The following is a 14,965-nucleotide window of genomic DNA, read 5'->3' on the forward strand; positions in this document are numbered from 1 at the left end:
TTGGAGGGAAGCAGAGCAGCAGTTCCCGAAATAACCTTGAAAAAGCACTTAGAAGCACGAGGGGACAGTGACCGTGGGGTGCTGGGATGCAGAAGGGAGCGGGGGCAGCCTGGCGGGTCCCACGCGAGCATTTGCACCGCAGGATGGAGGCTGGCTGCTGCGCACGCAACCCCCAGTGCCAGAGCAAGCCAGGGTCCCCCGCTTTGCCGGTGAGCACCCCCTGCCTGCATCCCTCCCTTGCCCCGCTACCAGCCTCTGCCACGGCTCTTGACTCCCTTCCCCAGCTGCTCCACCAAACGCGGCTTTCCACGTTCAGGATAAGGAGCAGACAGCTTTTTCCCCCCTCAAGTAACACCCTGGTAGCAGCGTAGGCAATGCAAGCCATTGCCTGGCTTCCTCAGGCCCAGGAAATCACATTAGCTCCATCAAGTTTAAACTTTCAGTTGGTGGGAAAAGAGCCAAAAAGATACCAACGCCTTTTCTTAGGCTGGGTGCTCTCCAGTTACACAGGGGGAGGACAAAGCTTGTAACAGGCTGGGGCTGAAAAAGGTGGTTCCTGTTCCTTTTTGAGGCTGCGAGCAGGCTGCGTTTGCACTGCAACTTCCTGAGCAGAGGCCGCTGCTCGTGGCACACACACGTGACGACAGGCCAGCATCCTGTGGGGTGTAGAGCCTCCCCCTGGGTGCCTCGGGCCTGGAAGACAGCGGGTTAAATAAGCCACAGAATAGCCCATTTCCTCAAACCATGCTCATGCTTTTTTGTCTGTTTCTTCTGAAAAGTATGGTGCAGACGTGACACGAGTCTATGAGAGAATGATGGCAGGGTGTTCTCGGCTAGCGGATGCAACCAGAGCTACAGGGCTGCTAACATGGTCACAGCTATCATTTGAAGGATGGTACACAGGAGAAGTAGTATCACAATCAAAACTTTTATTGTATTAAAATAGCGTTTTACAGCTGCTTCTGTTCACTACAACTGTCTCAAAACAGTATCTGCATGCAAACAGACACCCCGCAGCCTACGCAAACCAGAACACACACAGGAAACACCCCCCACCCCACCGAAAGTATCACCTACCCACACTCCCCAACCCAGTCCCAGACGTGCAGGGAACCGTCGCTTGCTGCCGACAGTAAAGTTCTTGGTTTCTGCGGATGCCAAGTGTGCACGGTGACCGGGGGAGGACCTCCGCTGCTGCCCAGTCTGCTGAACACGTGGCCTTTGTGAACAAAGATCGGTTCTGCTTCCTTGCCAGAGCTGTCCCAGCTCTGCGAGTTGTACACGTGCACGGTCCCATCAAAACCTTGAATAAAAGGGAATCAGAGAGACTGCAGCAGTAAATTGCTTTGCTCTAGTCCTACTGGACTCCTGCTCACCTCCCAGCAGGGCTACTGAGACAGAAATGAGGACAAAGGCCCAGACTGAAAACCTGTGACAGGCAGAGCATCCAAGCCTCCGAGGAGCTTGTCTCAGCTAACAGCTGCTGGGGAGAACACAGGCCAGATCCAAAAAGCTTGCAGATTCACTAGTCTGAATTTGCAATGCTCCAGCCAAGAGGCAGACTTGCTGCCCAGATGGTCTTATCAGCACAGTATCGTGGCGGTCAGGCTGTCACTGGCACTATCAGGACAGTGTTTGCTAAGGGCTTGGGGTCTTTGTTCTCCAGGGGGGGAACTCCCCCCGGACCCACGCAGTCCCCTTCTGTAGTTGTTGGAGAGAGGTAGCTGCATAAATTAGCTTGCACCGCTGCTGGCTCCAGGGGCAGCACTGAACCACAGGGGTGTTTAAAGTAAGGTGGGGTGAATGGGGCACTTGATCTGAAATACAGATCAAAAAAGCATCCAGAAAAGGAGATCTCTGCCCAAAGCACATACCTGAAACAGCAAGGCAGCCTTCCAGCGCAGGAGCCCAGGAGACACAGAGGAACTCCGCACCTGAGCTGGGAGAGGGAACTCTGCACTTTACTGAGGCCAAGGACTCGGAGGTTTTTCTCACATCTGTTAGGGTGAGGTGCCCTCCGCTTGAGAGGCAAGCTACGGGCTGGGAGCTTGAGTCAGAGCCTTGAGGTTGGTGCCCGACTCCCATGCACCACTGCTCGCCACACGGCGCGGAGGGGACGGACACAGCCTCCAAGGGACTCTGCGGCTGCCGAATGTCGGCCAGGCACAGTTGCCCCTTGGCACAACAGAGGAGCAACGTGTTGCAATCCAGAAAGGCCAGGCCGCCCAGCTCCTCGTTGTTGCTGGAGGCTAGAAAAGAGAGACAGATCTCAGATGCCATGAGGAGCATTTCCCTGATTTCTCTGCTGCAATCTTGCCCGAGAAAGCAGATTTCCAGCCTTGTTCCTGGAAGTGGCTTTCAAGCAATGCTAAGTAGTTCTTCCAAAGAGCCAGCAGCAGACACTAACTGCCTGCTCGAGAATCGTCTCTGCGCAGGATCCACGCGGAGCAGGCACAGTCTGTACCCCTCCAAAGGTGATGTTAATACCCAGGCAGAGGAGACAGGCAGGCCCGCAACTAACACTAGCTCTGTTGGAGCGGGACCCGTCATGGACCAGAGCTCTGACGAGCAAATGCCTCCAGCACTACCCTTCAGCAGCGGGAGTCACGAGAGTCCCTGCAGCACAGGGACACAGCACAGCAGTGACAAACAGACCTTCCTTTTGCTCAGCGCGCTGCATTACAGCCACTGGACACATACACAGACATTGTTCTCACCAAAGGATGAGATGTGTGGGCACCGAGCCTTACTGTGGAGGTGAAGGCAGATGTCTTCAAGGACCCCCAATAAACCAGATCTGGATTAACCACCTCGAGGTCAGGCAGGGCTGGTTTAACAAGGCTGGCATGATCCCTCCTCCCACCCACACAAACAGATTGCAGAGTAACATAGAGTTTGCTCAGTAACAAATCGATGCTAGATTTCAACAGCCCCAAGTGATGTGACTCTGCACCTCCCCTGTTTGGGACAACATACACAGCAGCCCTCTGCTAACCCAGTTCTTGGCACTGAAACCACCTGCGGTGCTCTGGTAGGGCCCAGATCTGGGGCAGAAGCCTCAGAAGTCACTGTCATGGGAGTAGTGGAGATTGACAGAAGCATTGTAGCCTTCTTCCTCAAGACAATGTACTTTCTGCAAATATCTTTGTACCCTTTGTCACGTGTCTGAAAGTACCCACCCAGCGAAACGTTTGCCACCGGAGCAGTTACCCTTGCTTTACCCAAACCCTAACTTTTCAAAAATCAGATATTAGACTTGGTTTAAATACCTGCCATGTAGACATTTTTCCTTGATTCAACCTCTGTAATTTGGATGCTGTTGAGTCTTGAGCCGTGAAGGACCCACGGGGCTCTGGCCGAAATGGTTGCAATTTTAGCCCAAGGTTGTCCAGTGCTATTTTCTGTAGGTATGGTGCTTACAGATTTAATAACATCTATTTGAAAGAGATGTAAGCGCTGTAAAACACATCAGGAGTCAAGTAATCCACAAGACTAAGCTGTTTCACAAAGACTCCTCGCAAAGCTAAAAGCGACCTACTAAACCAGTAAGAAATCCAATTATGACTAACCCCTTCTCCGGAATAAACCCACTGTTTCTAGCACATCCAGCCAGGACTGACAACAAGCTGTTTAAAATCTAGCAAAATGCATGGAAAGTTGTGAATCAAGATGTTTATTTTCAATGAAGAATAAGAAAACTTCTAATAACATTTTGCACTTCCTTTCTGGTGGTTTCAAAGTATTTCACAATTAGTAGATGAAGCAACGGCAATCCTTTTCTAGAAGCAAGCAGACATAGGCTTGGAGAAGTGAGGTGGTTCATGGTATATCCATACATGGTGACGTATGGAGCTATTTTATTTCTAACCCTTGGAGATACTAAGGGAACATTGTGCCAACTGGATGGTTAGGGATTTTGTTTGCATAACTAAGAGCTCACAAATAAGTGGAAAAACACCATGACAGGCCTAAACCTACTTAATTCCCTTATGAGGTTTGTGCTGTCAAGTCCACATCTTTCCAAGCCACCAGACTCTGTGTAGACCCTTTGTCTCATGCCCTTCTCCAGCCCCTGCCACACAAGGGCAGTCACTCAGGATGTCAGTAAACGGGACTGGCACTCCTCTCCTCATTTTACATCCAGGAAGAAGGGGAAGCTAGAGGTGCTTGATGCAAAGAGCACATTGAGAAACTACTCAAGCTCAGAAACATGTTCCCTTACCAGAGTCCTCTGCTGACACCTGCCATACCTGGAGGGAGCTGTCTGGTGGGCCACTCGTCACCAGCAAGCTGAGGAAACAAAAAGAACCCCACAAAACTCTTCATGAGCAGAGAACAGCCTTTTTTCTCTGGCCTGGGACAAACTGGTCTGCTGTTCCTTCTGTGCTCAGGAGCTCCTGCCTCTGCTCACAGCCCAGAAGAGACCTTAAGGACCGTGATCCCAGAACTCCTCATGCCAGGGTGCTTTACTCAGCCCATGCAAACACAGTCCCAGGCAATGGTATTTAATTAGCACACTTTCCGAAAGCACTAGACTAAGAACAGCACAAAGAGCGCCAAAGTAGCAACAGGGGCTTGTGTAGGAGGAGAGCACTGGAGGAGTGAAATGAATCAGTCAGAGGAAGCGTATTTGCTTGGTCTACAATCCACAGCAGGCAAAACCCCTTCAAACTTGCATGTGCAGGGACTAACAGAGAGGTGGCAACAGCCACTAGTATCCTGATCTGCTGAGCACCTCCACGCAGTGCCAAATGCAGAAGGGATGGAAAAAGCAGAGCAAGAAAACTACACATGCCCTCATTGCTCAGAAGTGGAGCAGGGAGGGATCCCTGGTGAGCCAGCATCTACGTCACCAGCCCCTGCAGCTTGCTTCTAGAAGCAGCTGAGGATTCAAGGTATCCAGCAGCAGCTTCAGTTTCCCTGCCATCTACCCCACAAGGCGCACCACTGTGGCTTTCAGTACTGCAGCAGCGGGGTGCGTTCTGTTTTGCTGATAGATGGCTCCTCTCCAAACACCCAGACAGAGTTCTGGGAGGACCACTACACGTCACTGGCCAGCAGTTCCTCACCCAGACTAATGCTGCTCTCGGAGCTGGCAGGATTGAGCAGCTGCGTTGGGAAAAGGCAAGCAAAAGGAGCTCTCTCTCAGGGGACAAGCCCCTTCACCATCTCCAATATGCCCTGGAAGGACCATGTTATGGCCGTACCTGGTGTCTGGCACGAACTTCAGGCTGTACACTGGGCGGTTTGAAAATCCACCACATTCCACCTTGAAATCTCTCTCTGGACACAGGCCCTAGAAATCAGGGGCAAAGTCATTTCTTCACACTTAATGGTGCAGAACTTGGTGTGGTTGGTTACCATGAAAAAAAGACAGACACACAAGGCACACTCTCACTTGGTAAAGCTTTGCCTGTCCAGTAATGCCTATTTCAACAGAAGTGGATAGGATTGAAGGATCCCAAAATAGTTAGAGGGGGAGAAAAAAAAACCAAACACTGGGGAAAGCTCCTGCCAAGAGCTCTGCCTGGGTTTGTTGCCATCTGTGCATGTCTGGCTCAGGAGCTTTCTGCTCACCCAGTGACTAAACAACACCTTCTGCTTTAGTGTAGAGGTCACCCACCCAAGGGCCAACCTCACTGGTCAGCAGCATGGTCCCCCAGGCTCGGGTGCCTCAGCAAGTCCCGTCTTCATTTGCCTTTGTGTCCTCATCTGTCCTACTTCCACACAAAATGCTTTCATTCACACATTTGGAGATGAAGTTTTCACAGCACAATCTGCCTGCAGCGCAGCAGAATTACATGACTGGACTGCCCAACCTGTACTGCTTTATCTGGACAGCAGCCAGGTGACTTATGTGCCTTACCTTTCAACCAAAGCTGCTCAAAACCTGGCCAAGCCCTTGTCAGAGCAACAGAAACCAGAAACAGTTTGTGAAGCCCAGCACAACTGTAGCTTGGTCTCTAAAGACACCAGGTCAAGGAGGACAGAGAGGTCTGGTGCCACCCTGGCTGCAACACCCACCTGGGTCTCCTTCGCCTGCAGTGTTGGCGGTGGGAGCAGCTGCAGGATCTCGTTCCCACCAGACTGTCCATACCCAGCTACACAGACACCTTGGGGGTGGGCATGAAGAACCAGGGACATGATGAGAGATACCCTCCCCCCCTCCAGACCTGGCCCCCTCCCTCAGACAGACTCTGGAGTTACAGAATCAGAGAGTTTGGGCTGGAAGGGACCTTCAAGACCAGCCAGTCCCACCCCCCGCCAGGGGCAGGGCCCCCTCCCCCCAGCCCAGGCTGCTCCCAGCCCCCTCCAGCCTGGCCTTGAGCCCTGCCAGGGATGGGGCACCCACAGCTGCTCTGGGCAGCCTGGGCCAGCGCCTCGCCGCCCTCACGGGGAAGGGTTTCTTCCTCATGTCCAACCTAAATCTCCCTTCTTTATCGTACAGCCCACCCCGAACTTTGGAACAGACCCAGAGCTCCAGCCCAGGCTGAACCCCAGTGCAGCCCCCGCTTCTCGACCCCGCTTCTGGGGCCCGGGCCCTAACCCTGCCCCCCCGGCCTGGCCCGGCCCCCGGCCTGCCTCCTCCCCACGGCTGGGCCCAGCCCGCCCCAGCCCCTTGCCCCTCTTCCCTCCCCGGTGCCCCGGCCCGACCCCTCGCCGCCCTCAGCACCGCCGGGCCCGGTGCCGCCCGCCCCGCACTCACGGTTCCCCCGGGCCCATTCAATAAGGCGGGTGGGCGCCTGGAGCTCGAAGGTGTGCAGGTCCCCGTACCTGCGGGACAAGGAACGAGGGAGGTTGGCGGGGCGGGGACCGGGGGGCCGGAGCAGGGGGGCCGGGGCTCCCTCACAGGCGCAGGGACTGCAGCAGCCACTCGTCCGCCGCCGCCTCCTCCTCCTCCCCGGCGCCCCCCGCCTCCATAGCAACGCCCGCCGGCCCGGCGCGCCTCTGACGTCACGCGGCGGCGCACAGCAGTGACGCTCCCGGCCGGCGCGCGGCTCCGAGCCGGTCGCGGCCGGTTGGAGCCGGTGGGCGCCGGTGGCTGTGAGGGAACGGCGGGCGCTGCCGCCGCCCAGAGGGAAAACCGCGGGGGCCGGGGGGGAACCGCGTTATTCCCGCGCGGCCGCCCCTGAGGGGGGTGGGGGCGTGGCCGCGGCCTGCAGGGCATGGATGCGCCCCGGGCAGCGCGGCACCGTGCGGGGCGGCGCAGGGCCCTGCAGCGTGGCCGGTGTCAGCAGCAGCGTGGCCAGCAGGGCCAGGCAGTGCCCGTCCCCCTGTGCTGGGCCCTGGTGCGGCCGCCCCTCGAGCCCTGGGCTCAGCGTTGGGCCCCTCACCCCCAGACAGACCCGGAGGGGCTGGAGCGTGTCCAGAGCCGGGCAGGGGCTGGGGAAGGGGCTGCGGCACAGCTCTGGGGGGGCGGGGGGAGCTGGGGGGCTCAGCCCGGAGAAAAGGGGGCTCAGGGGGGCCCTTCTGGCTCCCTACAGCTGCCTGGCAGGAGGCTGCAGCGAGGGGGGTCGGTCTCTGCTCCCAAGGAACCAGCGGCAGGACAGGAGGGAACGGCCTCCAGCCGCACCAGGGGAGGTTCAGGGTGGGCACTGGGAGAAATGTCTTCCCCGACAGGGTGGCCAAGCGCTGGCACAGGCTGCCCGGGGACGGGGTGCAGGCACCGTCCATGGGGGGGTTCAAAATACACATAGGTGTGGTGCCGTTGCTCTGTAGTGGGCTCACTGCCTGGTGCACAACACCAATTAATGCACTGAATCGAGGTATTCCAGTTGCAAAGTAGGGAGCTAGGGGGTAACCCTCAAATGCCTAGCCAGCCCCTTGATTGCCAAAACCTTACACTGTTTCTACATTGGTTGCAAGTTACACAACTCTCATTACTTTGCCCTCAGTTTCCTATTTCTTAAGCAATTCCCTTGCTTCCTGTGTTAATTAGTCTGCACACTCAATCTCGGCTTCTTTTGTGGTCGGTGGGTTTCTGGAGTCAGCGGTCAATGGGTTGGTGGTCCTGCTCTCCCCCTGCCAGAGTTACCTTTCCCCTAGTTTTGCTGAGCTCATTGCTTGTGACATCTTCCTATCAACTTTTCTATCTTGTGGAGGGCTTGCTTGGTGAAGTTTCTTTCTAAACAAAACCATTTGCCATACCAAAGGAAGTGCTTAGCAGGACATACAACATGCTTATAACCTGAATTAACCCTTAACTCATTTGTTCTAATTAAAGTCCAGCTAATAGCAACACATTCCATTTTATTAACAGTCTGATAGCAGTGCTTAGAGGTATGGTTTAGTGGTGGACTTTGTAGTCCTAGCTTTATAGTTGGGCTTGATCTTAAAGGTCTTTTCCAACCTAAATGTTTCTGTGGTTCTATGAAGCATGGCTAGGTCACGTTGCAGTGTTGTCTTTAGTCGCACATCATATTTTAACAATCAGAACACTAAAATGTGGATAACAATGCAGGCATACATGGAGATTTGCAAGTCCAATACAAGTAATAATGCAGTGCAGGTCTGTGCATCTTCTCAAATATATAGAAATATCCGTGTGCAAATGTGGTAATAAACTCAGAAGCTTCCCAAATCTTTGCAAAAGTCAGCCTAATGCCTTTCTGTTGTGCCAGTGCCTCTGCAAAGTGGTTACATGGTGGTTCCCAGCTAACACTTCTGTAGGTTTAGGCTTTTTTATTTTTAACAATTAAATGTGTTATTCTCAGGTACATTACTATTTTCCTGGCAAGGGCTGTGTATCATCACACTGACTCTGGTTTCCCCTGCCAAGAGGATGTTGCTCAAACCGAGATCACAGGGCTGGGCCTCACCATGAGCCCATGTTTGCAGAATCACAGAAGGGTTTGGGCTGGGAGGGACCTCACAGACCAGCCAGTCCCACCCCCCGCCAGGGGCAGGGCCCCCTCCCCCCAGCCCAGGCTGCTCCCAGCCCCGTCCAGCCTGGCCTTGAGCCCTGCCAGGGATGGGGCACCCACAGCTGCTCTGGGCAGCCTGGGCCAGCGCCTCGCCGCCCTCACGGGGAAGGGTTTCTTCCTCATGTCCAACCTAAATCTCCCCTCTCTCAGCTTCAAGCCATTCCCCCCTGTCCCACCACTCCCTGCCCTTGCCCAAAGCCCCTCCCCAGCTTTCCTGTCGGCCCCTCCAGGCACTGGGAGCTGCTCTAAGGTCTCCCCGCAGCCTTCTCCTCCCCAGGCTGCACAGCCCCAGCTCTCCCAGCCTGTCCCCACAGCAGAGGGGCTCCAGCCCTCTGACCAGCTCCGTGGCCTCCGACGGGCCCGCTCCGACAGGTCTGTGTCCTGTGCAGAAGGTGATCGCTCTTCCAGCGATATGTTCCTCCCCATTTCTCTCCAGTGTAGGCTCAGACCAGGTGCTGAAGGATTGGTGCAGCTAACTTGCTTCCAGTTGTGGGCTCACTGCCTGTAACAGTGACGCTTCAGGATCAGTGGTGATAATTGGGTGTTTATTGTAGATTATTGTGCTTTTGCTGTCTTCTGGCTGGGTTTTAGCTGGCATGCACAGTGTTGTGTGCCAAGCTGTGTCTATTTTCCCTAACACTGCAAGGTGGCAGCCTACAGCTTCTGAGGTGGCTCTGGAGTAATCAGAAAAATCACTTTTTAGAGAAATATATCTGAATGGGAATGTTTTAGTCTGTGCAGTGTCTCTTATGTTATTTGACATTCTGTATTATTTATTTTTTACCTCACTTTTGCAGCGTTCTGTCAGTGTCAGTCCTGCAGAAGTTGTCAGAGAAGAATGGAGATGTTTGGGTGGTTTTGCAGGGCAGTTTCCTGGGCTCCTGCAGTGCTCGGGGACGTGGTAGGACATTCTGGGTGGCATGATGGGTTCAGACTTGGGCTGTGCTGTCTGAACGCTCTGCTCAGGACTAATTCAGGGCTGTCAGTACAGAAGTGAGCAAGAAAGGACCGAGGACAAAAGGAGGTACAGAGGCAGAAGTGCTGTGAAAACGATGGAAAGCCAGACCTGTTCCTTGAGCCAAGAGGATGCGTGCTGCTCTGGAAGCAGGAACCGGAGCTGGTCGATGTGAGAAGCACTTGCTACCGGTGGTTACTTTCCTGACATCCTCCACTTTGTCACTTCAAGATTAGAATTGTTCAGAGAAAGGATGGCAAGAATTCTCACATACAGAGGAAGAGGTACTTCATTCATGTTATTGTTTGTAAAATTGCACAGCACAACAATCGTCACTAAAAGCCTTGTCTTAACAATTCTTTCTGAGTGCTAGGATTCAAAAGCAAAGTGCTGAGTAAACATCTTGTGAAGAATCTGAGATAAACTGACTGCAGGTTGTTGTTTTTTTTAAATGCAAACAGTATAGTTGTTTTAATACCTTTGGTAGAAGCCTGTGAGGGATGTTGCAGTGAGCCAGGAGGTAAAGCCGGGACAGCACCAGCTGCAGGTGAGAATACAGTGCTGTGGCCCTCTGTGAGCTCAGAGCTACGTCAGCCTTTTGTCACCTTCTCCCAGTAACTCTTCTCATCTGCGGGCATTAATTGCAGGACATGAGCTTAGCCTGAGACAGACCAGTGGCCAAGTCAGCTCAGGGTGCTCCTCTGGCAAGGGATGGAAACAGAGAGGAGAAATAGCAAAGGAAGGGCTGGGATGTTTGGCTGTGAGTGGTGGCGTGACCTTGCTCTCATGCTGCCCTGCGTCACTTATAGTCCACAAAGGAACAGGTTGTGTTTCCCCTGAATGCCAAGATCTGGTTTAGAGGGTGGTAATTAAGTGTTTGGAAATTATCTTCTGGTGGCCACTGAGGAGAAGAAGCATGAGGCAGAACAGTGTGAGGAGCAACCAGATGCTGTGAGTTCTAGGTGCGGAAAGCAGAGAGCCCAAAAATGGTTTTCTCTGCACATTCTTGCCTTTTATTTTACCTTCTCTTTATCTTTCCAGTGTACTAAGGGAGCAACATGGGGCTGAGTGGTGGAAAAGAGAAAAAGCCCTGCAGTACTACAGATAACACAGAGTGTTTTTGAAGTACCAAGGCCTGAATTAAGATAACTGAAATGACCATTTAAGTTGGACACCCCCCCACACACATTTTAAGGCTTTTTCAAAATCTCTCCAGAAAATAAATATTTTAATTTCAAAATTTTGAAGAGGAAAGAGTAAAAAATGGGCACATTTGTTACAGTTACAATAATAGGAATGGGCTAAGCTGTTTCATTATGCCGCAGCATGTGACTTTGCCATATATATATATATATATATAAAGAAAATACAGAAATACATTTGTTTGAGGTAGGGGGGGTGTTGTTTTTCAGCAGGTTCTGTGCATGCAGAGAGCTTGACGAAGTGAAGGAGACAGAGAACCTACAGCCTTAGCTGCTTTTCTCTGCCCACTGGCTTTGCACTGTTATCTGTTTTTGGGCAGCCTTGGAGACGTGTACATAGGGAAACTGTGAAGGAACTAGGAATGGAAATCGTCACTTTGAGAACTGATGCAGTCTTTAAATGAGATGAAATGTTGCTCGCCTACTGGATGTCTGAGCAGTTTTCAGGCTCAGAATATTATTCAGAATATATTATTCAGAATAACTACACAGTAGTTATTCACAAGGATAAAAAGAATATTTCCATTTGCTATTTCTACAGCTGAGCCACCCTCAGAAGTTTGGGAAGAGGCTCAGTATGTTATTTGGACTTACTTCACTATAGCCTTTCTGCAGAAACTGAAACCTGTCCCCACATGGAGTGGATGTATGTGTGTGCGTAGCCCCGTGCAGGCTGATGCTGTGGCTGTACCCCCCGCGTTACTTGGATAACCATGGGTGGCACCCCTCAGAAAACTGAGTTACCCTTTTGCCTCTTACGGAACTGTGGTTGTCTTGTCTTCCAGCTTTGGTGAGTGGGATGGCAAGGGACTAGATCGTCAGCTCTCACAGCTAGGAAGGAACACTACCAAAGCAAACTGAGCAGCTCTTGGGGTCCACTCTACCGATTTGTGGGAGGAAAACTCTTCCAGAGTTCAAGAGAGCCCAAGTCTGGAAACTGCCTCCCAACAGTTTAACAAGAAGAGTTCCCTAAGGATCTGTACTGTCATGTACAGGCGGTATCTGTGGGTAGATACTTCATGTTACCACACTTAAAAGTGTGTATGGTTGAAATTTGGCAAACCGTAATAAGCAGGCAGGATGCCAGCCGACCTCGCCCACTGCTGGGAGCATGAACGAAGCTGCCAAGCTCTGCAAGGTGGCGTGTTCTTGAGCCTGTCCTGGAGTGCCAAGTCCTTGTTCCTGTGAAATCTGGCCCTGCTCTTTTCAGCTCTGTTCTCTGAACTCACAGGAGAAATAACCTCCTTTGTGATCCTTAATTGTCATGTAGAGAAGATCTGTAAGATCTGACAGGGCCCTTTGGCTGCTGTCACAGGGTTTTCTTTGGTTAATAATTTATTGAGGTATGGGCACATGGCAGTCTTCGGGAGTGACTTTACTGTGGAAAGCTTAGAGCTGATGAAAGACTAGAGGAAAGACATTGTATTCATCAAAGAAATTTTACTAGGTGGATTTTCAGAGACTTTTTGTATGAAGGGTGAGCTTATCCCTCTGAAAATGTAATGCTCAGCCCTGAAGGTCTAACAATGAAATTAGTGAAGGCTGAGCTTATCTTTCCTCATTCATGGCTGAAGGCACTTATCTGTTCATTTAGCCCCCATGTGGAAACAATCCATTTGCTCTATATAAAGACGACATTGGTATTTCTCCAAGACACAGAAGTGAGTCTTTTTTATTCTGTGATAATTTGTCACCACAGAATCCCTGCAAGCATGTGGAGAAGGAGAATGGAAGTTGGGAAGGTTTTGAGGCAGCCTGGCTTGCCTCACAAAGATGGTCTTTAAAACCAAATGATCTGAGGAGCTTTTACGAAGGCTTCTGGGACAAGATGTGCATGACTTCTCCGAATGCAGATAAAGGTACATACCTAGTATTTGCTTTTTTGAAGACACCATTGTTTTACTGTCTCCAGTGCTCTGGACTCACAAATCCAAACACTCAGCCTAAAAAGTCAAAATGTCGAGGTACAGCCTGCCATGTGCCTGGCTGCAGAGTTTGCAAGGCCCATAAAGTGATGACCCAGGCTGCTGCTACAGCAGACGTAAAATGCCTAGGAAGCCAAGATGGGAACCCTTGGAGGAGCATGGATTTCCTCCTAGAAAAGAAGCTGTTTGCTGTAAACAGAAATAGGAAGAAAACCTGTTTATTTCAGAGAAGGTAATATCGCTATTTAAAGCCGAACAAACTCAAAACTAATGTGACAGGTTTGGGAAGCAGCGGCTTCCCACAGTTCTCACAGAGCTAGCGATGCGTGAGGCTGCTCTCAGAGCTAGTGTAGGTTATTTTCAGCCCCCTGGGGTCAAAGAGGCACTGCTCTGGCTTAATCCTTAGGACTTCCCTCTTCCACTGCTAGGTTCTTCTGAGAAATAAAATGTTAAGGTTAGTGCAGCATCCTATACTTAAATGAACGTTATTTTATTAGCATGCTAGTGGTACAGAGTTGGGTGTTTACAATTTTAAGGAATATATACTGGAACAGTGGAACTGTTCAGAAGGATGCACTTCCAGAGGGTGAAGACTTTTTTTTTTTTTTGTGTGTGTGTGTGTGAAATGTACAGCCACAGGATCCTGGGGATGCAGTAGGACAAGTAGATTCAGAGGGATTAGACATATTTGTGCAACAGGACCTTTAAATACCAAGTCCTGGATGCAAACTGTGGCTGTCAGCAGAATCTCAGGAGATGAGAGGCAGCTCACCATGTCCTGGTTATGATGCTTTCCCCAGGCTGTTATGGCATGCAGGAATGAGGTGCTGCTTTGCACAAGCCTTGATCTGGGCCAGTTCATGTTCTGTTTATAACTGCAGTTGTCACGGTGTGCTACATTTCTAGGTCTGTTACCTGCAAATGGAGTTTCTAACCTCTGCCCTGTCTCAGTGCTTCCCTGGTATTCTTAATTAACGTTTTCTGTCTTCAGTGGCTTTTTCTAATTTATAATATTTTCAAAATGGTAGTGAAGTTCTTAAATTGCATTACCTGAACAGAGTTACTTTACATGCATTTTATCAAATCTGTAATTTCTAGACCCTTGTGGTGTTTAGAGACCACACATGATGCCAAAATGGCACAGAGTAATGGCTCAGAGACAAATTTTGTCTTAAGCAGCAAAGGTATTTATTTCATGCAATGCTGGGGAGCTAGCCAATTTGCACGGGACAAACTAGCTCCAAAGTTTTCAGTGAAAAGTCAGGTAATTTATACAGTTTTCGTGGGAGGTTACACAACATCTTTACATACATACTCATTTGATTTTGACACCTAATCATTCCATTCACAATAGGTGGGATCTAGGTGGAGTAGACCTTTCAATTTTCTTTGTTCAACGATTTCCTGACTCAATGGTCTCCTCCTCTCCTTCAGGTGCCCACCTTATCTTTTCTGATTATTCAGAGTACATTCAGTGGAACCTTTTCTAATTATTCAGAGTACATTCCTTTCTCAACACAAACAGAGCATCACCCAGAGCATTGTACCAAACTCATCCTGACTAATCTTTTTATTTTAAGACCTTGTTCTGTTTCACACATGCATTTAGATGGTATCTAAGACGAAGATGTCAGACTTGGCATACCTTTGCTAGACTACCTTTTCTGCTTTCACTTTTGTAGTTTATGCTAACACTCTGTTAAAATTTTGATTAATCTTGTTATCTTTCCATGTGACTAATCTTCTTTGTGTTATGTTCAGTGCTTGATTTCATCAGCATCTTGTGACAATGCCTGCCATACTTTAATTAACTATTGACAGCAAAAAGTGACTTTCCCCATCTGTCTCTTTAGGTTCATTTATTCTATGAGATCTGGTGAACTTCCTCAGTGCTATATAAAAAGAAATGCAGCGTTTTTTCACTTCTTCCTAGCCAAAATCTCTTATGTTGCAGTTTAG

General features: G+C 50.6%; 1 protein-coding gene and 1 long non-coding RNA gene across 4 annotated transcripts; one reads left to right on the forward strand and one right to left on the reverse strand.

Annotated features, from left to right (window-relative positions):
- Positions 1-909: 909 nt before the first annotated feature.
- WDR73 (WD repeat domain 73) lies at positions 910-7,092 on the reverse strand. Of its 3 annotated transcripts, none has more exons than XM_056329397.1 (8): positions 6,851-7,092; positions 6,707-6,774; positions 6,025-6,113; positions 5,208-5,296; positions 4,251-4,290; positions 3,270-3,456; positions 1,875-2,249; positions 910-1,303 (listed from the first exon to the last, which is right to left on the reverse strand). In XM_056329397.1, exons 1-8 carry the CDS (start codon positions 6,919-6,921, stop codon positions 1,074-1,076), a joined length of 1,149 nt encoding a protein of 382 aa, XP_056185372.1. In that variant the 5' UTR covers positions 6,922-7,092; the 3' UTR covers positions 910-1,073. The 3 variants fall into 3 exon arrangements, with proteins under 3 accessions (XP_056185372.1, XP_056185373.1, XP_056185371.1); XM_056329398.1 differs by having other exon boundaries at positions 3,270-3,434; positions 6,851-7,089; XM_056329396.1 differs by having other exon boundaries at positions 3,270-3,434; positions 4,223-4,290; positions 6,851-7,088.
- A 357-nt stretch (positions 7,093-7,449) lies between these two features.
- On the forward strand, positions 7,450-11,316 carry LOC130144653 (uncharacterized). The gene is made up of 3 exons (XR_008820201.1): positions 7,450-10,163; positions 10,367-10,426; positions 10,921-11,316. It is a non-coding gene; the product is annotated as an uncharacterized LOC130144653 (long non-coding RNA).
- The last annotated feature ends 3,649 nt before the right edge of the window (positions 11,317-14,965 follow it).

This window comes from Falco biarmicus, chromosome 2, assembly GCF_023638135.1.
Source record: "Falco biarmicus isolate bFalBia1 chromosome 2, bFalBia1.pri, whole genome shotgun sequence".
Lineage (NCBI taxonomy): Eukaryota > Metazoa > Chordata > Aves > Falconiformes > Falconidae > Falco > Falco biarmicus.